This window comes from Myodes glareolus, chromosome 3 (assembly GCF_982192425.1).
Source record: "Myodes glareolus chromosome 3, mMyoGla1.1, whole genome shotgun sequence".
In the NCBI taxonomy this organism is placed as follows: Eukaryota; Metazoa; Chordata; class Mammalia; order Rodentia; family Cricetidae; genus Myodes; species Myodes glareolus.
The window spans coordinates 90,527,403-90,550,470 of record NC_142028.1 but is presented as its reverse complement, the minus strand read 5'-3'; the positions used below and the strand labels follow the sequence as shown (position 1 = coordinate 90,550,470).

Genomic DNA, 23,068 nt, shown 5'->3' with positions numbered 1-23,068 from the left:
ACACAACCTGCAGGCTACAGGTTAAACATTCCTGGCTCTATAACACAGACTACAAGCAGGTACATGGAGGAGACAAGATGGTTCTGAAAGAACAAGATGAGCTGAACTGGCCAAGAAACAAGCAGGTACATCTTGAAACAGTGTGGAAAAGTGAGAGCTCCCTGGCAGCAGAGGCCACAGCTGTCTTGCTCAGTACCAAGTCCCCAGAACCTATACTATAGCAGGTGCTATATATGTGCCTGATAGATAAACAGCAAATGATGAACAAACTCAAGGAGTAGAAATCAACATGGAAAGGATGGATACATTACTTTAAAGGTAAAAATCAGTAGTTTGTAGCTTTTGGTGGTTGTGCACAGCTCATAATCTCTGTAGATCATGAAAGGAACTGGGAGACTGACTATGAGCTTTAGTGTTGCACACAGAAAAACCACAATCTGCACAAACTACACCAGGTCACCAAAACAGATGAGAGATTATCCCCTTGGTTTCCATATATGTTCTAGGAAACCAGATTTTTTGTTACAGTAAGAGCACAAAAAGACCCATCAGTGCAGTGGTGAATGCTTCTGTGGGCCCAGGCCTTACAGTACTCTTCACAGGAGGGACAGGACACAGCAGAGAGGAAGTCAGTGAGGCGCCATAAGCACAAAGTAAGGAGTGAATCACCTAGCCTGCTACAAGGTGCAACCCAGGCTCCAACTGAAGAGCATATGGGCCAGGTAAATTCTGCCCAGTGGTAGATAAAAACCACGACAGAACCACAAGCATTATGTTCAACATAGAAGATTCCCTGCAAGTTTCCTGAGAGGAGCACTGAGGACAGATGAGTATCTGAACCGATCCAATCCTTCATCTAGGACAGGATTAAACATGTTACTAAACATGTTTAAATTGGTAAGCAAGGTACAGTGCTGTATGCTCACAATTCCAGTATTTGGGAGGCTTCTGCAGGAAGACTGCAAATTCAAGGCCAGCATAGGCAATTTGGCAAGGTACCACTGAGGAAAAATAAAGTGGTGCTCAATTTATCAGCACAAATACTAAAACTGGAACAATACAGAGAATATTAGCATAGATCCAGTGCAAGCATAGCATGCAAATCTGTAGAGTGTTCCATATTTAAAAATAAAAGATGATTACCAATATTAACAACTTTCTAATTACTAATAAGACTAGAAACAAGAACATGTCACTATGCCTGGTTTTTTATGTAGGTGCTGGGTGGAGATCCAAACTCGGGCCCTCACAAGCATTTTATTGACTGGGCCAACTCCAGTATAACTACAAAATTCCCAAAATTATCTATTTACTGTAAAATAAAAAATTACCAAGCAGCTTACTGAACTTATCATACATAAATCCTGATAATACAGTAACAGTTAAAACAGGGTGGGGAGTAAGTGCAGTGTTCTTATAGCCCAAGCTCCTCTTCAGAATGATTAGCCAGACACACCTTGAAAGTTCCTTGCCAGATGATGGTGGCACAACCTTTAATCCCAGCATTTGGGAGGCAGAGGCAGGAGGATCTCTGAGTTCAAGGCCAGCCTAGACTACAAAGTGAGTTCCAGGACAGTCAGAGCTACACAGAGAAACCCTGTCTTAAGAAAAAAAAAGTTCCTGAGAAACAATACTAGAGATGGCTACACATTCTAAGTTTACATTTAAACACCACCTAATGAAAGTTTTTTAAGTATCTACAAAATTTTATTGAAGTCAATGATTTTCACTTATAAGGGTTTTTTGAAAACAAAGAATATGAATGCCTTATATTAATACATATCATAAATAACTATTAAATCATTAAGTAAAAACAGAAAACCACAATTAAAGTGCAAGAATATTTCCTAAAATAGACCCGGGATGCCACTGAAACAGTCGCCAGCACTTGTTTCTTGCTGCATCTTCTTCAGTGGTTAGATCACCAGAGGTCAAGCTCTTTGTAGACTGTTCTAATGCAAATGTTTGAGTTTAGGGTGGTATCTTTTTTCCAACTTCAAAGAGACTGTGGTAACAAGGCAACATCCTGTTGAAGCACACTGGCAAGTATAAAGTCGAGGTGACAGAACTGAAGCTTCTGTGCACTTCCTGGCAGCTAACACAAAGGGGACAGGCAAATGCAACCTGTCTTCCCAATGGAAAAATGGGAGAGTATAGTGAGGCAAGATCAGGTTTCTTGTAAATGTCACATACTGCCATACTGGACTCTGACCTAAGTCTGGATGCCTACCAGGAAAGAATCAGAACTGAAGAACATGTTCCTGTCTAGACTTCCAGCTGAAGGTCTATCTCCAGTTTTGATCAAAGAACCAGACCCCTGGCTGTGGGAAGTAAGATCAGAGTAAGAAAGACAAATCAAAGTACAGTAAGAAGGCTCAGCTGGGAGGACTAAAGAGTACCCTAAATCTGAGGTAAGAGGCACACAGCTCTCCCACAAGGTGAGAGAACTTAGGTGAGCACCAGAAGAAGAGAATTCAGTCTCCCAGACTGGAATGGTACCTCACAACCAAAATGCAAAGGACGTAGCAGCTGGGGTATTATAGAAGTTCCTAAGATTCTAGAAGGTGCTTCCAGCATGGCTTGATATTTTCTTAGCATCTGAGCTAATCTACTGATTTAACCAGATGGATACAAATCAAGATCTTTTTCAAAAATGGTCCAGGCTACATTCAAGTTTCCAGGCTAACCACGGTTAACTTGTGCTTCCCTGCTATCTAAAACACTTCCAGATCCACAGTGGCTCCTGGATACACTGATAAAGGAAAGTCTGCACTAATAAAGGCACCAATGGCCTATATGACCTTGGGACATTTAACAAAATTCATGGCATGGGAAAAAGTCAAATGAGGTTCATCAGAACACAAAGCATAAAACCAATGAAAATCAAGAGTCCTCAAGAGGACCATAGCATCGCTCTCGGAGAGTAACACTGAGAATTTATTTCTGTCACCTCCTCAGGTGGTATACAGAATGTTTCTTAGCCACAACCTTTAGTAGGAAATATATTTTATAACTTTTCTTAGTGTGTGTGTGTATATATATATAAAACATACCTCACAAGTTTTAAAATACAATGTGCTTAAGGATATATCTATTTCTTGTTTCTTTCCCTCTATTTTTTTTCAAGTTCTGGTTATAACCCACTATGTTAAACTTATAATCATGATTCACCACATGAAACACTTTCCTAGAGGGCTTGGATTCTATACAAACACTTTAGACAATGTAGCAGAGGTGATCAAATTCACATTAAATCACTCCAACATGGAAGATATTCCTCTCATACCAAGCAAATACAAAAGTTACAAACTACAATGGCTAAGTGACTCAGGTCTTCTGGCCAAACACTAGCCCAGGCAACATGAAGAAACCCGCTGGCACCAGCTCTGTGTACCGTACCTCATGCGGTAATGAAGCCGGAGAGACATCTTGTCATCCACAGTGATGATGCGGTTCGGAGCATACCAGAGCTTGGCGCTCTCGTCATACAGGGCGAACAAGTTGTGACAGAGAGGAGAAATGTCTGGGGAAAAAGCACACCAGAAAGATGTAGGCACATACATTGGTCACCTTTCTCCAAAGACCAGCATATGCAAAGATAAGGAATTCTTTCATCCAGAAACAATCTAGGCCACCTCATCCTCTCAGGGCAGATGTAACTCTCAACTATGTCCACTTAGGGATTTTTTATCATACTAATCAAGAACCACAGTTCCTCAGGAGCATGTACTGTGGCCACTTGCCAACCAAATTAAAGCAATTTAAAAATAAAATTTGGTGACATTTCTCATTATAAGGGTCTTACCAAATTCTGATTAAAATAAATAAAAGGGGCTATCTCAGAGGTACACAGATTCTACCTAATGTGCACCTTTTTAATTCACAGCAAGGAAGAAACATCTGAGAAATGTAGGAATTCTTCAATCTGCATCCTATAATTTGTTTTAGCAATTCTGACACTGTGATTATACATCATATACACAAATAAGTTCCTGGCTACCATACAAACTACATATTAGGATAAACAAAGTGATTTTGTCAGTGATTAAAATGTATTATCATTAATAATTAAATATACTTAAGTACTCTTTACAATAGCATAAATGTATTTATTAGCATTAACTAGCAAGAAGATCCCTTAACAAAGCTGGCAAAAATAGTGCTGTGCCTTCCCACTCCACTACTTGCTCTTTTAAAAACAGTCAGTACGGTGAGAAAGTCAGATTATGAAGTGCCTTGCTTCTGAACCCATCAGGAGATAGCACACACATGTATCCAAACAGAAGAATGAAGGAATATGAGTGCCAATGCCCAGCTGCCACTGTTATCTTTAGTGCTAGCCAGATCTCAAGTTAAGAAATGCTAAAGTTAAATTAACATCTCCATTCTTGCCCTCATAAAAAGAGTGCTTCTCCTGAAACAACAGTGGCATTACCAAGGCCTTCCTGACCCTCACAGTCTCTTTCCAGTGTGGACCCTGGGTTGAGAAGTTACAGGCTCCTGGGCACCTCAAAGTCCTCTTCCATCACTTCAAAAAAAAAAAAAAAAGTGTGGACTGGAAAGATAGCTCAACAGGTAAGGTCACTTGCCACCAAGTCAGATGACCTTAGTTCAATCCCTGGTACCCACATGGTCGAAGGAGAGAACCAACTCTTGCAAGTTGCCTTCTGATCTCCACATGTGAGCTCATGTGCATATGTGTGCACACGCACACACACACACACACACAAATGTAAGAAAAAAAAGAAAAAGAAAAAAGAAACAAAGAGGAAAGTCTTTCCTTTAGTTACTTCCAAGCACATCTTCCTTTGGAAACAAGAGCTAACATATTCTTTCCCATAGCATAAGCCTTTCCCTTTAGTTGGTGTTCTGGTGTATAAAACCTTTCAGGCAGAAACATGTGTACTGGGAAGTAAATGGGGCCTCCAGACAAGCTGCATTACTAACAAGATATTAAACTAGCTACAACGTCCCCACAATGTTGCTCTCAAAGCAAAGGGCACAGGTATGGAATGGACCAGGCTCTACAATATCACTGCAAGTTACTTCATCAACATAAATAGAGTTACTATAATCCTTTCTAATCAGCTTTATTGGAATACAACTTACAACTATAAAATCTACCTGTTTTAAGTGCTTATTCCGGTGAATGTCAGTAAATTAAGTGGGTGAGATATGTGGCTGTTTCTATAGTTTTATGGTCTCACTTTCCATCTAAAATTAGGTAGGCAAACACTATGCATCTCCATGTTGGAAAGATTATGAATGGAGAATATTTTGTTAGGAATGTTTCTTACCCTAGCAAGGTAACAGGCTAGCTCTAAGTAAAACAAAATTTATTAAGTTTCACGTTAGCACACAAGGGCCTCACCATGGCATTTTCATATATACGTATTTTTGTAAATAAATCTTACTTTTATAAAGAGATGAACAGCCTTACTGTCCTTTTCACAATCTAGTATGACCAAGCCACAGGGCAGCCCTAAGATTTTCAGTTCAACCAGCACCCATGGGAGAACAGACCCAGATAGCAGAATGATAGGCTTTAAATTTAAGGAGTCAGAATAATCACAACTACATTAGGGAACAGTACTACTTATTTTACTTTCACACTTGCTCTGGGTGCTTTACACAGCACCTCAACTAGTGCTGATGTTATTAAAATTACAGAGATGTTGAAGAAAAGATAACTGAGCTTTGGTTGGAAGTGATGGTTGAATGCCCGCAATTCCAGCAACCACTTGGGTGTCAGAAGAAATACAGCTTTGAGGTCAGCCTGGGCTATGTACTGAGTTCTACAACAGCCTGAACTATCGAATGAGCCTGCCCCCCAAGACTGAGCCTCACAAAAGATTAGGGTCATTCCTTGGTATTCGATAGCTAGCTCATTAATGATAAAGAAGTGAGAAGTAAAACCCAGGATTAGGAAATAAGGCAGAACCCTGGCTTCCAGAATGCACACCTTGTTCTCAACAGAAATAAAAGTCTATGTGTGCTTCTGGATAGTGTAGCACTGCAGCCTCCCAGCCCTGCAGCCAGTACTCACTGCACTCCTGGGCAGCCCTGATGCACAGTTCCTCCGCGGTGTACTCTCCATTGCCCAGGCGGAGTGGCTCCCTATCCAACAGATAGAAGGTCACTTCCACTCCTGGCTCAGGGACCACCTGCTTCACCTCAGTCTTCTTGAAGCTCCTCATTTTAGCACAGAACGCCATGGCATTGCAGTCCTCTTTTATATTTAGATACTGTAGGGGAGGAAAGGAAGACAATGGAATCATTCCACGTGCTGTTTGCTATGAAGGAAAGCAAGCAGGTATCTGTGATGTTGGCAAGAACTGCTACCCTTTTCCATTCTGAATACCAACTAGGTCAGGTATTACAAGAAATGAAACCATAGAAATGATTAATTATGCATGATCTAAGCAATCAGACTATATTCACAACAAACAGAATAACCTTAGGCATGATTTGGATGTTTTCTCTATTAGCATACTAGTTGTAGCTAAAAACTAAGCTCTCGTCTGGAGTCAATAGTGTTAAGGACTGATGATTAATTAGAATATTGCTGACCCTGCTGAGATCACAGAACTTCTAAATAATCTACAGAAAGAATCATAGTCTTTCCATTTCATGTCTATCCTCTACAGAACAGCAAGCTTGGTGAAAACATGGGCCATGCTGTATCTGTGTTCATGTTCTCATCTGAGGCCATGCATACAAAGTGACTACCTACTTATGTACTCATAAATCACACGGAAGGGTCATGAAAGATATGGGACAGGTCCCTATCACCTGAGGGAAGCAGAAGGACAGACATCTCACACAGGGCAAGACACACAAATAAATTCTTTGCCAAGAAAATCACTCACAGGGTCTTCAAAACAAGGGGTGCAGGACCAAAGGAGTCCCAGGCACTGAGCCCAGGGCAAGGCCAAAGGAGAAAAAGAGCAAGGGGAACCCCACATATCCTTTAGCCCTTGCCCAAGACCAATGACCTCCCAGCCATTTTCCTGTCCTCAAACTATTTCCTTCCTGCCCGCCATCTAAGCTTTGCTTGAGTTTCCAAGTATTATCTCTGTAAGAGAGATCAGATCTTCCACTAGTTGCCCATTATCTGCAGACTAGTCTCAAACTGAACCAGCTCTTTATCTCCTGGTTAATTGATCCCATCAACTCCTCTCCTCTCACTTCTAGCTGCTTAAAACTCAGGTCACTGGGTAACCCTGTCTCCCCACCCCCACCCATTCCACTCCCTGTGAGGTCTTCATGTATGCTGACTCCTCCACTGAAATATACTCACCTCCTAGCTTTCATGGCAAAGTTCAGTCTTCTTCAGAACCAGTCCAGACTAGCACTTCCTCCAAGAAGCCTTCACTGAATCCAGTTGTACCCTTATGCTGGAGGCCATCTCGCCTGTGTTACTAAACTTACCACACTAGTCACAAGGTATTATGGTCATCGTACACATGCACCTGTCTGCTGTGAATTCCCTGAGCATAGAACTGGACTTGTCTTTGTATACCCACTAAGAAGCACAGAGATTTGCATATAGTGGGCACTTGGAAGAGGATACAAGGATGTCCCAAACAGGAAAAAACCTCAGCACCAAATTCATTTACTTGGTCTATTAGCTGTCATGATAATAGGAAGTAATAAAATTTAAACAGGTCTCACTGTTACAAATCAAAGGCATTCAATTTTAATTTATAATATCCAAAATAAATTTAAAAAACAGAATCTACTAGAAATCAGGCTGAAAGATTAAGCTAATGGCTCACCTTGCACTTCAGATAATCAAAGGCCCAACACTTAGACTCTAACATAATCGCATTGAAAAAACAAGATAGAAACCAACAGTATTTTAAGTCTGCTTCACAACGTGATACAAAACAAACAAACTAACTAACTAACTAACTAACTAACTAAAAAACCAAAAAGCCCTTTGCCTTAGAGATTCTTTGCAGAAACAAAAGAGGAAAAATTCAAAGACAGTTGCACCTTAACTCTAAAGAAACAATTAGGTAGCCACATTTACAAGGCATGGCCCACTGACAGCTTCTGACAAGAGAGGGCCCACTGCATAAGGTGTCTCCTCAGCTGTTGAAAATGTAGACACATAGCTACATGACCCAAAGTAAAAGAACCTAACAGGTTCACTAGGGTTCTCTGGGTAACGCACCCAGAAAAACACACAATAAACTGTTAACAGTAGTGGCTATCCAAGAGAGGTTACAGAGAACTTTAACTTTACTTCCTGGAGCTTTTGGTGTGCAGGGACTGTTTAAACCAGCATATACAATATTGTGAATGAATAATATACAGATTTTCTTTTTGTAATCGGAGGACAGAGTATAGACAGTCCTATAGTCTGAAGATCACAGTTTAGTGCAATTGTGCACACATAATTCCCAACACTGGGTAGGCTGAAGCAGGAGGATCTCAAGTTCACAACCAGTCTGGGCCATAAAGTGAGGCCCTGACTCAAAAGAAAATAACCAGAAGGTAAATGTGTATACCTGCATTTATTCGGTTGTCCAGTGTCCCTGAAAAGCAAACTGTATTTTCTTCTTTACTTTCCAAAGCCCATTCGGAGCTGATCTAGAAACAAACAACAACAAAAAAAATATCAATCAATCAACTCGGAGGTAATTCGGTTTGAAAATAAGAGGATACTTTCATTAAGGAAACAGCAAAACCTACATTGGAAGGAAAATGCATTTGAAGGAAAAGGATAGGAATCAATTGAAAGAGACACTAAGAAGGCAAAGACAACAGAGGGTATAAAAAAATCAAAGATGTTTCATTGTTCCAAGAAAAGAAGCCAAAACTTTTGCTTCCTGTTGTAGAGTATCCTGTCCTAAGAATAGCTATCAATACCTCTCTCCTGATCCTATGACTGACAGACAGTTCAGATGCCCAAAGGTGTTCATCCTACAAAGTGTTTTTGGCAACAAACAATTACCAACTTATGGATTCAAATTTGACTTCTCTTTATTATTGAACACATTTTATCAGAATCTGCTCGAAGAAAAGTACAGCCCTGGACAGTACATGGCAGCAGAGATGAACTAGGAAGCAAGCCATCCCCATCATCTTACATCATTACTATGGGAGACAGCATGAATAAAAATTCAAAAGCAAGAGTACCACAGGACCTCTTAAGCTCCTCTCACTCATGTGGTGACAGACTAGAAATAGTAAGAGAGAACCCTTCTGCAATGGTTGGGACTGTAGTAGATGTAATGATTGTGGGAGTTGGAGAGATAGTTCAGTGGTTAAGAGTATTTGTTCTTGCAGGGGACCTAGGTTCAGTTCTCAGCACCCACATGTGTCATACAAGAATCTATAAATCAAGTTCCTGGGGACCTGATACCCTTTTCTGAGATCCAAGGGAAACACACAATGCTCAAATATGCACTCAAGCAAATATATTACATACACAGAAAATGTTTTTAAAACATTTGTAAGGCCAGGCAGGAAATACGAGTATGAATTTTGATGTGACAATTTTGGTTTGGCAACTGGGATACAAATACCTTAAAAAATACTCAAATAACAAATCATTTTGCCTTCAATTTAAAATAAATAAGAATACATGAAAACTGCTAATGATTAGACACACGATCTCATGACAACAGTCATTAGAAAATAACTAAATAATGCTGTGCTTTGTGCAGAAGTGGAACTTCAAAAGCCATGTTTAGATGTTTTCCATTCACTTTGCCTGGCTCTCTGCATTAGAAAAGGAACTAGCTGAGGAAAAGAACAAGGTGGTCCCTGCTCACATGGAGCTTATAACCTGCAGAAACAGCAGAACCAGGAAGAGAAATCGAGACTAACAGTATAGACTGAGAAGTGTGACAGATAGAGCCTGGGGCTCAGCGAGGCAGTCACACAGACCTGAGATGGAATAGATGTGCAGAGAGTGAGAGGAAGGAAGGTACAAATGCCAACAGTTGCAAACAGTGTGAGCAAACGCATCAGCATGTGCAAGGGTCCTGGAGTGAAAACCTATACTATTTCTTCTCACACCAGGCATAGGCAAACTTGCTAAGAACATGGCTACATACCCTTATCAAGGACAAACAATCCTGATGAGGAACTCGCTTTCAAACACAAAGAACCTTGCCCCAAACCAGGAAAGGGTCATAGACTCAGAGCCCTTTAAAAGAGCAGAAGAGATTTTACTAGTTCCACTAGGCCTAGGTTCTTTCCATGGAAGCTACTGTATAATCCTTTACAGTACTTAAAGGTGTTTATTTTTTAATAAATTTATTTACATATTAATTTTACATCCTGGTCCCGGTTTCCCCTCCCTCCGCTCCTCCTCTACCCCCTACTCTGTTCCCATCCACCCCCCAATCTGCTCCTCCTCCATTTCTGTTTAGGAAAGGCAGATCTCCCATGAATATCAACAAAACATGGCATATCAATTGCAGTAAGACTAAGCACCTCTACATGTATTAAGGCTGGACAGAGTGACCTAGTATGAGGAGTAGGGTTCCAAAAGCATGTATAAGAGTCAGAGACAGCCCTGTTCCCACTGTTAAGGATCCCACAAGAGGACTTTGGTTTTGGAAACAAAGTAAAGTTTCTTACTACACAACAAAGTCTTCAGTACCAGCAGCACAGACCAGCAGGAATCATGAAACAGCCTTTAAAAGACACACTTCACAGCGCATTTCAAGTGAATGTTAAATAGCTTAGAAAACAAGAACAATCCATAGTGTCTGGGTGAAAACAGTGAACTCTTTCCCCTTATTATACTGGCAACGATTTAAAAAAATAGCCTTTATTCGGTGAGAAAAGGTTACTGTGTGGCCCAAGTCTGTAGGTGCTGGTTTATGCAGGGGAGAAATAAGAGAAATTCTACAGATTTCTCAAGTTCTTTATTATAGTCTTCTGTATGTAGTAAGTACCTCTGATAGTTTCTGATTGATGGACAAGTAAAACAAACAAAGCAGCTTGTGAGTCAGAACATAGCCAACTCAGAAATTTCTATATGATGATCCAGACAGCTCCTGAAGTATTAGTGTTTATGTAAGAAATAAACAGATGATTAAATTTTAGATAGAGGACAAAACAGAAACTGAACTACACAGTTCTAAAGTTCCAGAATGCCAGCATCAGAGCGTGAGTGTCTGAGACAAAGACACTGGCAGACTGTGCAACAAAAAGACTAACTGATGACTCGAATCAAAGATAAGAATCTAAATAAAACAATGCATGTACTTGATTATTTTCACCAAAGACACCGTCTTGCCAGGTGCCATGGTACATGCCTTTTAGGCCTAGAACTTTGGAGGCAGAAGCAGAAGTCTTTGAGTTAGAGTCTAGCCTGTTCTACATACTGAGTTTCAAATCAAAAAGGTACTATCTTACCTACAATGAATTTATTTCATTTTATTGATTGTATTGTATTGGTTTTTGTTTGGTTGGTTTTTTTGTTTTGTTTTTCAAGACACGGTTTCTCTGTAGCTTTGGAGCCTGTCCTGAAACTTTGTATACCAGGTTGGCCTCAAACTCACAGAGATCCACCTACCTCTGCCACCCAAGTGCTGGGATTAAAGGCATGTGCCACCACCACTAAGCCCACAATGAATTATTTTGAGAAACCAAAACCTTTCTGAAGCACAAAGTACTGATAAAATGTTGAAAAGCTCAGAGAAAAGGAAAGAAAACTTTATAATTTTGAGTACTCTTTCCTAGGAACCTGCCGGGAAGAGCCACAGAATAAGCAGAGGCCTGGTTCCATGCAACAGTTCAGTCTGCTGAAGGTGACTTGGACTTGAAACTGGCTTCCCAGGCAAATTACTTAACAATCCTGAATCTCAATATTCCCAGTGGAAGTAGGGAGATAAAATAGCATTTATCTCACAGACTGGCAAAAGCTAAATACCACAAATAAAGCATCCAACAGACTCCCATTCTCAGGAAGGCCTTGCATGTGGACTGTAATTTCTGTCCATCTGATTACAGTAATGGGATACAGTTCCAGCCAAGGAGGAGCCCCAGAATGCACAAAGCATCTTCACGGTTTGTGACAGAGAAAACCACGGGCACTTCAGTCTGAGCTGTGTTAGACTAATCTGTGTGAGTGACAGGAGTCCAAATGTGGGGCTCTTGATTGGAGGACCTTATTCTTTCCACAAGGACTGGCCTACAGTCACCATTACCCCCATTTCCTCTGGCTCTATAGTAGTTTTCCATCTAACATCACCCAGGACACTGATCTCATTAGAAACCTTTTAAAACTGTCAGAAAGGAAGCCATTAAACCAGGTGTGGTGGTGTGGACCTACAATCCAGGCCCCAGGAGGCTCAGAGGATTAAAAATTCCAGACCAGCCTAGGCTACAAAGTGAGTTTGAGATCAACCTGGTCTGCACAGCAGGACCCTATCTCAAAACAAACGAGCAGCAAAGTCATAAACTGCCCCCTCTGGCTGTGCTCCAGCCCACGGTTACAGCAACCCCTGCCACCCTGGAGTGGGAAAAGCAGTGTTCCAGGGATTCAGCACAAGCCTACCTTTTCTGGACATTGAGTTTTTTTAAATTGATTTTTATTGAGCTATACATTTTTCTCTGCTCCCCTCCTTTCCTCTCCCCTCCACTTCAACCCTCTCCCATGGTCCCCATGCTCCCAATTTACTCAAGAGATCCTGTCTTTTTCTACTTCCCATGTAGATTAGATCCATGTATGTCTCTTTAGGGTCCTCTTTGTTGTCTAGGTTCTCTGGGATTGTGAATTGTAGGCTGGTTTTCTTTGCTTTATGTCTAAAAGACACTTATAAGTGAGTACATATGATAATTGTCTTTCTGGGTCTGGATTACCTCACTCAATATAATGTTTTCTAGATCCATCCATTTGCCCACAAATTTCAAGATGTAATTTTTTTTTCTGCTGTGTAGTACTCCATTGTGTAAATGTACTATATTTTCCTTACCCATTCTTCGGTTGAGGGGCATTTAGGTTGTTTCCAGGTTCTGGTTATGACAAACAATGCTGCTATGAACACATTTGAACACATGTCCTTGTGGTACAACTGAGCATCTTTTGGGTATATACCTAAAAGAGGTATTGCTGTGAACATAGTTTAGCACATGTCCTTGTAGTGTGATTGAGCATCCTTTGGGTATGTACCCTAAAGTGGTATTGTTGGGTCTTGAGGAAGGTTGTTTCCTAGTTTTTTGAGAAATCGCCATACTGATATCCAAAGGGGTTGTACCACCAGCAATGGAGAAGTAGTTCCTTTATCCCACATCCTCTCCAACATAAGTTGTCATCAGTGTTTTTGATCTTGGCCATTCTTACAGGTGTAAGATGGAATCTCAGAGTTGTTTTGATTTGCATTTCTCTGATGGCTAAGGATATTAGGTAGTTCCTTAGTGTCTTTCAGCCATTTTAGATTCCTCTGTTGAGAGTTCTCTGTTTAGGCCTGTAGTCCATTTTTTATTGGATTTGTTCTTTTGATGACTGATTTCTTGAGTTTTTTGTATATTTTGGAGATCAGACCTCTGTCTGATGTGGGGTTAGTGAAGATCTTTTCCCATTCTGTAGGCTGCCATTTTGTCTTGTTGATCGTGTCCTTTGCTTTACAGAAGCTTTTCAGTTTCAGGAGGTCTCATTTACTAATTGTGTCTCTCAGTGTCTGTGCTACTGGGGTTATTTTTAGGAAGTGGTCTCCTGTGCCAATGCGTTCAAGTGTACTTCCCACTCTCTCTTCTATGAGGTTTAGTGTGGTTAGCTTTATGTTGAGGTCTTTGACCCATTTGGATGTGTGTTTTGTGCATGGAGACAGATATGGATCTATTTCCATTCTTCTACATGGTGATATCCAGTTATACCAGCACCATTTGTTAAATATGATTTTTTTTCTATTTTGTATTTTTTGCTTCTCTGTCAAAACTCAGGTGTTCGTAGGTGTGTGGATTGCTATCCGGGTCTTTGATTCGGTTCCAAGGAACTTTTTAAGGTCTCATACAGTCAGGAAAACCATCAGCTGTCCTCTAGTCATACCACCAGTGCCTCCTACCAACAGCACCACAGACTGTCTCTCCTGAGACCCCAGCACTTTGCTGTGACCTGGGGAACATTCTACTGAGAACACCGCAAGATACTGTAAAGCTGCTGGACTCCAGCCAAAAGAATGACATAATATAAACACAAAAATGCATTTTTTCCTGTCAGCAAGTCAGAATTATAGCTTTTCTATATGCCATTCCTGTCACACAAAATCATTCACTTCTAACTATAGCAGCAATTCCGGGAATACACCACAATAGTAGATGCTGCTTCATTTACAATAAATTTCTAGGAATGAGCAAAATGATCGATGACAAGTCAATGGGTTGGACTCTGCCTTGTTCCCAAAGAGCCTGCTTTAGCCAAGAGGAGGTCTCTGACCAGAGCAAGCAGTACTCTGTTTAATTAAAGTCAGTAAGTGTCTTCCTAAAAGCCACACTGTACCAAGATACTGGGCAGTTCAATTCTGCTTTACTTTTCCTTCTTTTAAACTAATTACCATTAATGTATCTATAATATTATTAAAGAGGTCATGATAAGATTTAGTGAAGTCATCTCCACTGCCTTCCTTACAGTCAAAAATACGGTGGCAAAAGTGGATTCTCAGAAGGGGGAAGTTGGGCCAGGCCTGGCAGTGCAGTCCATCATCCCCCCACTTAGGAAAAAGAGGCAGAAGGGTCATGAAGTTGAAACCAGTCAGAGCCTCAGAGGGAATCCCCAGCTAGCCTAGACAACATAATGAGGTCTCGTCTCTAAAACAGGGGTGGAGAAGTGGCAAGGGAGATGACAGGCAGGTCACAGGCACATGTCTTTCAGTCAGGCTGCTTAAACATCCATCTAACGGACTTAAGAAGCACCTGCACCATGACAATGAAACCTGGCTTTTATTTTGTCCCTAAAAGGGGCTTTCAAATGTTTGGCCACATTCAGGATTCATAATCCCTTCCACAGATGAAAAGACCTGACTTAGGACAGTCCCATGATCAATTGCCAGTGAGTGGCACAATTCCTTGTCCAGTGTCCTTGCTGGCATTTTGCTCCTTTCTGGAAAAGATACAGGCTGCAAGGAATTCCCACACAAAACAGAGAACAGATACATAAGTATGCACACTAAAACCTTAGGGTCTATTTCCAGCTGCTAAGACAAACAGGGGCCTTGGCATCTGGAGGAGGATGTGGTAGGATGCCAAGAACTGGCAGTAGAGACTATGCAGTCAAGAAGGCACAGTGTGAGGCTTGGACTGGGAAGCCATCTGGGAGAGAAGCAGCTGCCAGACTGGAGAAATCAAGATTGAAAGTGGGGGAGGGCTGTGCTATTCTAGAAAAGGGTCAGAAGAAAGGAAAATCACCGGCATGGTACCAGCAGGTGCCTGGGAAACAAGCACAAAAGAAAAGGCAGCAAAGAGCAGACCTTACGGAGAAGCCCAGGAAGACAAGCGGCCAGGACATGTCTGGTCTTGAGCAGGTCTCCTAGACTCTCAGGACTCAAGTTCTGCCTAATGATAAAGTATTGGAGCTCTGTACAGATGGAGGCAGTTAGAAGTCTGGGTCTCTAGGCACTCAAACCTGGGTTGAGTCGTCAGACCTACTTCTTTCTGTGTGACCTTGGGTACTTCCTTAACTTCTCTGAGTTTCTGTTTCCACTGTAAAACAGTAATTATAAAACTGACTGCTTCACAAGATTGTTTTGATGATTAGAGAGTTCCCTAATCTTATGCTAAAATTAAAAGCTTAACAGCCATTAGATCAATTTTTGTTAAATTTACACTAGGGTTTAAATTATTTTCAATTTGAAGGGGGTGGCTCAGCTTTCAAAGTGTCTATTGTATGAACATGAGAACCTTGTTTCAGATTTGCAGCACCCATGTCAAAACTGGCACAGCTGCAACCTAAGCAGAGTGCGAGTGCAGAAAGTTGAAACCATGATGTTCACTGCCCAGCCTAGGAAAAATGATGCCTGAAGTTAACCTCCCACCTCCACACACGTGTGCACATACAAATGAACAGTACATACACAAGGTGGGGGGGGGGTGAGGAACAGATAAAGCATGTGGGAAACTATGTTGTCACAAATTGACACAATTTTTCACTAACATAATTTTGGCACTGTCATGAAACAAAAGACACAGAACCTTGCTAGCTGGCACACCTCTTGACAAAGCCTGAAGGAAACCATGATTTTGGTGATTAAGAAGTGACCCTGAGTTCCCCCACACTCCTTGCTAATTTGTGCTAATTTATTTGTGTGTCCTAAAATTTATACGAATTACTTTAGGGGCAAAAACCCATCTACATGGATCCTAGACATCTTTAACCTTTAATCACTTGGTATTCTCAGACACAAAACCCAGTCACTTGTCTTAGTAGTTAGGGTGAGAGTGTGAGGGAAGGCCACCATACTGGCACCACCACCAAGGCCATTGCCATTGCCATTGCCAGGTGGAGACTCTGCTTCCTGAACAACTCCTTAAAATCTCAGTACCCAGAGGAGAGAGTCAGGGTCCCTCAGCCCTGCAGCCTCATGGAAGACCACTCAGGAGACCAAGCAAGCAACACAGACAGACCAAGTGCTGGAAAACTCAAAACAGAACAACACTCACTCTATGCTCTAAAGGAATTTGGCTACTGCCTCAAAATATACTTGGATGAAAAACGTAAGAGAAAAAGGAGAAAAAAGTTTACCCTACAGAGTCTCCAGCACTTCTCTGTCAAGAAATTGCGATCAATATGTATGATTAACAGGGACTCTCCTTTTTTCCTTCAAGGCTGGAGATAAGCCCAGGGTACCAACTCATCCAAGTAAACACAACCACTGAACCACACGTGTAGCCCAAAATGCCACCCTCAAACTGCAGGCAGAGCCCTGAGCAGTCGGCACTGGTGCGACACGGAACACATTCAATGCTCCAGCAGGCTCCAGCAGCAGGTAGAGTCGAGACCACCCTTCTGCCCACCCACACCCCATTTTCTGTAGCACAGCCTCGCATCTACTCTTTAGGAACTATGACTGCAGTGAGAAATACATCTTACAATATCCATGTGCTTCACAGAAAGAAACTTCTGTCAGGTGAGGTGGCTCACCTGCAATCCCACACTCAAGAGGCAGAGGCAGGAGGATTTCTGGTGTGGGAAGTCCTTCTGTCTATGTGTTGCTTTTATTGGTTAATGAATAAATCTGTTTCAGCCAGTGGCTTAGCAGACTAGGGCAAGGCAGGAATTCCAAGCAGATAGAGGAGGAGAAAGAAGGCGAAGTCAGTGAGAAGCCAGGTAGCTGTCAGCAGGAGACAAATGTCAGAATCTTGCTGGTAAGCCACAGTCACGTGGTAATATATAAGAGTAAACCAGAAATACGCTTAAGCTATCGGCCAAGCAGTATTGCAAAGAATATAGTTTCTGAGTGATTATTTTGGGCCTGGGCAGTCGGGAATGAACAAGTGGTCTCCCCCAACAGATCTCCCTTTCTTATACAGTGAGCTTTGAGACCAACCTGAGTTACACATTAAGATCTTGCCTCAAAAATTCAAAAGGGAGGGGCTGGAGAGATGGCTCAGTGGTGAAGAACATGACTGCTCTTCCAGAAGACCCAGGTTCAGTTCCCAGCACCCACATGATAGCTCACAACTGTCTGTAACTCCAAGATCCAACACTCTCACACAGACATACATGCAGGCAAAACACCAATGAAATAAAAATAAATAAAAATGAACAAAACAAAACAAATAATTAAAAAATTCAAAAAGGAAACAAACAAACAAGTCTTATCCTCATTAGGTTTCATTCACTATTTTCAATGGTACCCTATTTTCTTCCATCAAATAATGATTAAAATGCTAAAGCCTGAAAATATATTTCACAGCTGACTAATAAAAATGGGCAGAGAATGATCATGAGAGAACTCAGTCTTCACTAGTGTCCCTCCTAGACAATTACCTCCTAGGGTCATACCATAGTTGCACAAAAATCTAGAAACTACATCTCAAAGACCCATCTTAACTTCTGCCAATTACCCCTAGCCTTCCCCATGTGTATTTCCACAGCCCCAGGTTCTACTTTTATGGTCACACTTCCCAATCAGTCTCCACAGAACTTAATAAGCTCAAATTCCACGTTTTTTATTTTGCATCTGGTCAAAAATTTGACCATATTTCAACCATATTTCCATTAGAAAGGGAGAAAAAATCTAGTGTGTGGCTATCAACAGGAAATATGGGAAGGTCACTGAGTTCTGCATTCTGGATAGGAAGAGGTATCATAATTAGAAGTCATTGATTATTTCTTTATCAACTAACTAGAAAAGGTATCCAGAGGCAGCTGTCATTTATCAGAACAAACACTTTCCACTCTGCATGTAAAAAGGTAAAAGCACATTAATGAGACTCATGGAGACTTTGAAGTGAGGCTCCGCACAGGTCTGCAGAATGCCCATCTCTATCGCTCTTGTCAAAGACACTGTCTAACAAACAACCCTCCAATTGGCTGGGCACTCCATTTACTATTTCTGATGTTTGGCTGGTGGGGAGGGACAGGGCAGGAAGAGGATACAAACCCCAGCCACAGTGCATCTTGTTTGTAAAGGTATAAAATCAGAAGACAAAGGATATTTGCTAAGAACACTCAGTAATTAGTGGAACATCATAGTAGATGTAAATGATTAACTGGGCTAAATATAGCAGGAGAAATGACTCACTGACTCCTAGACATCTTTAAATAACACAAACACAAAGTCACCATGTAAAGTCTGCATGCAGCTTAATGGGAAGAATAGAAAATAGTAAGATAGTCCCCTAAGTAGTACCTCAGAATGAGGCAAGGTGACTGATTGCAAATGTCGAATAAACCTGAACAAGGCAAAGAGCATGCTGTCAGTGAGCACAGACGGTGCTAACATAGTCAGACCACAAAGACTGAGGGGAATCAGCATGGGGAATTTGGTCGGGTCAAGAAGAACCTTAGCAGCTAGGTTCAAGGAGCTTTCAACTTTCTGCAACTGGACATTTTTCCTGCACATAGGATAATACTAAGATTTATATATATTTTTTAATTCTGTAAAAGATAAATGGATGATAGGTAGGTAAGTGATAGACAGGTAACGAATGCATACGACAGACAGATGTGTCTAGCAAAACATCTGGCCTGCAGAAGGCATGCAATACTCTAACCACTACAAAAGACATGGAAGTCAGTGGGAACTTTAGAGGTGGGAGGTTTGAACACAGTGAGATTAGGAGCTGACTGTAGGAAATACTCCAAACAAGAGAAATAGGGAGACAACACAAGACAGAAGGGCAAATGGTCAAACCCCTACCTGGAGGCTGAATGGAGGTGAACAGAGAGCAGAGCTAAGAGAGAGGGCTGGCCTGGGCACCAGGGGGATACAGGTGCCCACTAAGGAACCTGGCCTTTTCTCTCCAGATACATCTCCTGAAAACATATAACTCCTTCAGGCACAAGCAAATCTCATGTATGCACATGTGTGTGTGAAGGCAGAGACTTAGAAGGTAACAGGGAAAGTACATGCACAGGATGCTTGGAGGTCAATTGTATGAAAATGACATGCTTCTTTCCAAATATTATATCACCAACAGATGCATGGGTGACTACCTAACATATACGCCCATTCACTGCTCCCCACTGGCTCCAGCCCCAGAGGGAACATACCAAGATAACAAAAGTGAACTCAGCAAATAACCTAACCTCAAATATCTGAATAATCATTTGGGCATACATCCAAACTTTATGAACTAACTTAATATATACATACATAATACATACACACACACAGACACACACACACAAAACTTTTGGATAAAATACAATGAGAACATAGAGGTTTTCTGTGAATTACAGTGTAAGTGTAAACAAATAGGACTTTTCTCAGTTTTTGTCCTGACTGAAGAGCAGAGTTGAGACCTGGACTGACAGTGTAGGGAATCAACAATCCATAAGTGGTGATTCAATCTCCATGGCAACTGCAGCCCAGATATGCTCAGGGGGTTGCTCCTTGGAGTCAGTGGAATTACTTTTACAACGATATCCTAACACAAAGTCAGAAGAAAGATAATATCTATTAGATACCAAGAAAGATTCTTCTTACCCAGAATTCAGTGTTCTAGATAACAAACAGACATGAGGTGTATGTCTGTGTCTCTGAATATGGCTGTGTGCACTAAATGATGTTGAGTGAAATTTTATCTACCTTTGATAACTCAGATTCCCTCCCAGGCTTTCTCAGGTCTTAACCCTGGAATCTGACCAACTTCATTTGAGCAGAACTGAAGGGAGTGGGCTGCATTAATAGAGCCTTCATGGCCATTCCCCACCTTATCATGCAGTCTCCAGGAGCCTGAAGAAGTGCTCATCAACTTACCAGGCTCTGTGATAAGTGCCTAAGAGTATGAAGACTTCTGATCCTCACTGAGGCTACATCACACACAAGCTGGTTGTGTACAGAGTTGGTAAATGTGAGCCACAAACCCAGGTCCCTAAATGAAAACTCAGAACTTCCACAATGCTGCCAAAATAAATACTAATGAAGGCACTTCTACTTCTGAGCATTTCTCCAAGAGAATATCAAACAGCAAAGTCAGCTTAACTGTTTATATCCACAAATGAATGCAAAAATCAATTAATAAAATCATGAATTATACATAGCAGTACTGAGTACTGAACCTAGGATGTGCCTCACACTTGCTAGACACTAAGTGCTCTACCACTGGGCTACATTCTCAGCACTCCATCCTTTAAAAAAAAAAAGCTTTTCTAATTATCTTGAGACAGGATTTCACTAAGTTGCCAAGCTAGCCTTGAAGAGGTAGTCACACTCAGTGTCCAGCAGCAGATAACCAGGAGCTGAGAGCATAAACAGTACACTGTGTATATAGTGGAATACTAACCCATGAAAAATAAATGAAATTCAAGTATACTACAAAATTATGTAGGCTAAATGAAATAAGTCCAATATTATATAAATCTGCTTAAATTAATTATCTAGAGAAGTCAAATTCAGAGCCAAGTTTTGAGGGACCCATAGGGTTTAGTCAGTAGGGAAGTAAAGGAAGACTGCTTAGCAATAAAGTAATTCTGGAAGGGAAAGGTTGTCATGGTTACATGTCACTGTGAATATGCTTAATGCTAATAAATTACACATCTAATGTACAACCTACATTGAATTGATTTTATGTCCATTTTGGTACACACAAAACACTGGAGGAATATGGTCTCCCACCGATGTGGTAACCTATTCAAAAAAGTCCAGCTCTTTGGCTGGACATGATGCATCCACCAGGTTCATCCTTTGACTATGGTCTTTGTCCTATCATTCCAATTGGCAGCACCCCTGTTCCAGGCAACAGATCTCAGAAGGGATTAAGAAAAAGGCAAAAAGCAGAAGCTAGTCTTCAGGAAAGCAGTTGCCACCCAGTTATTTCTTTTGACATCTGGATGGCCAGAACTAACTTGCACGGCCTCAAGTTGGTGCCATCATTACAGAGAACATCCTTGTGCATAGCTAAAAGTTACTGTTGAAGAAGTAGAGGGAGCTTAGTGGCAGCAGAACAGTCTCTGCCATTCCCACCTAGCTGGAACGGTACGTACAGCATCCTTCTTCTCTCAGACCATCACTCTCACCATGATTCGCTTCCTCCTATATTTATTTAAATGTTCTTAATGTCTCTCTCATCTTGATATGATATAGCACAACAAAACAAAGGAAGAGCAATCAGTGACTCATGCTTGTAATCCCATCAAGGAGGCTGAAGAAAGGATCATGAGCTGGAGGACAGATTTTCATATGAACAGGAAGATGAAAGGAGGCCAGGCCAGAGGACCTCCTGGTTTAGCATCACACATATGGGTCCCAACTGTGACTTTTCACTCAGAAGGTATACTGACTTAGGACACTCCCTTATCTATAAAACAAAAACGTTAATTTTTTTCTTTGTATTGTATCATAATGTCATTGGCAGGGAAAAGAGGACTGTATGGTGACCCTAACAAAGTGCCAACCCTTGTGAAAATCTTGAAACACAGCCCATTTTTGTTCTAATCCCTACACCTGACTCAGAGCAAATGTCCTGTCCAGTAGCTATCCCCACAGATGATCACAATTCACAATGCCATGTGTCTCCCTGGCATGTCCCAGGCTCCTGGGAAATTTCCTTGAGGGCACAGACAAGATCACTTTTACTTTACCACCTGCAAGCACAGGGGGTCCCATGTCCTGAACCCCTAAGGAATGTATTTATTCATTTACCAAAATGATATTACATGGCAAGTATTAAACTAAGTACAAAAGGAGTAAGAAAGATAAAACTTTTCATATGTAAGCAAACTTTTTAAAAGTTGGTTTAGTTAGTAAATCAGACTCAGAAAATGTCACAGCTATTGGAGACAATAGTGACTAATTCATCTTACCCTACTTATATTACAAATGAGGACAAGGACCATATCAAGCTTAATTTACATGCAATGGCTTAACTAAAGAAGCATCCCAAACCATGTTTTCTGGAACTCTTTGCCCCTGGGTGAAATGGTGACTGTTCTATGGCATAGCACTCAAAAAAAGGGAGAAAAGGAAATCAGAAAAGGAAAACATGGGTTAGACAGAGTTAAATAGTTATTTTTGTTTATTTTTGGTTTTAGAGACAGGATTTCTCTGTGTAACAGTCCTGGCTGTCATGGAACTCATTTCGCACACCAGGCTGGCCTCAAACCCACAGAGATCTATCTGCCTCTGCCTCCCCAGTGCTGGGATTAAAGGTGTGTGCCACCACCATCCAAAGAGTCAAACAATTGACATCACATGGATTGAGTGTTCAACTTCTGCTAAATTATTTGACCAAGAGACCTATTTCTGGAGATAGGGAATTGAGACGAGGGTCTCATTATTTAACCTAGACTGGCTTCAAACTTGAGATCCTCCTGCCTCAGTCTCCTGAGGACTAGGACATAGGTGGGTGCCACCATTCTAGGGACCTCTTTTTCTGATGGAATGTTTTAAAGGCTCTCCATTAGATGATCTCTGTGCACTCTTACATTTACCAAATT

The 23,068-nt window shown here is 41.2% G+C and overlaps 1 protein-coding gene and 1 non-coding gene across 3 annotated transcripts in view; one reads left to right on the top strand and one right to left on the bottom strand.

Annotated features, from left to right (window-relative positions):
• Positions 1-23,068, bottom strand: part of Jak1 (Janus kinase 1) — a 115,726-nt gene that overhangs the window by 37,993 nt on the left and 54,665 nt on the right. For both annotated transcript variants that reach the window (XM_085686305.2, XM_048453157.3), the window contains exons 3-5: positions 8,517-8,598; positions 6,047-6,245; positions 3,400-3,523 (exon numbers count right to left, since the gene is read on the bottom strand). In XM_085686305.2, coding sequence (XP_085542431.1) covers positions 3,400-3,523; positions 6,047-6,245; positions 8,517-8,522 — 329 coding nt within the window. In that variant the 5' untranslated portion in view covers positions 8,523-8,598. The remainder of the gene's footprint in view (positions 1-3,399; positions 3,524-6,046; positions 6,246-8,516; positions 8,599-23,068) is intronic.
• Positions 1,020-1,126, top strand: LOC125412715 (U6 spliceosomal RNA). The gene has a single exon (XR_007235665.1). It is a non-coding gene; the product is annotated as a U6 spliceosomal RNA (small nuclear RNA).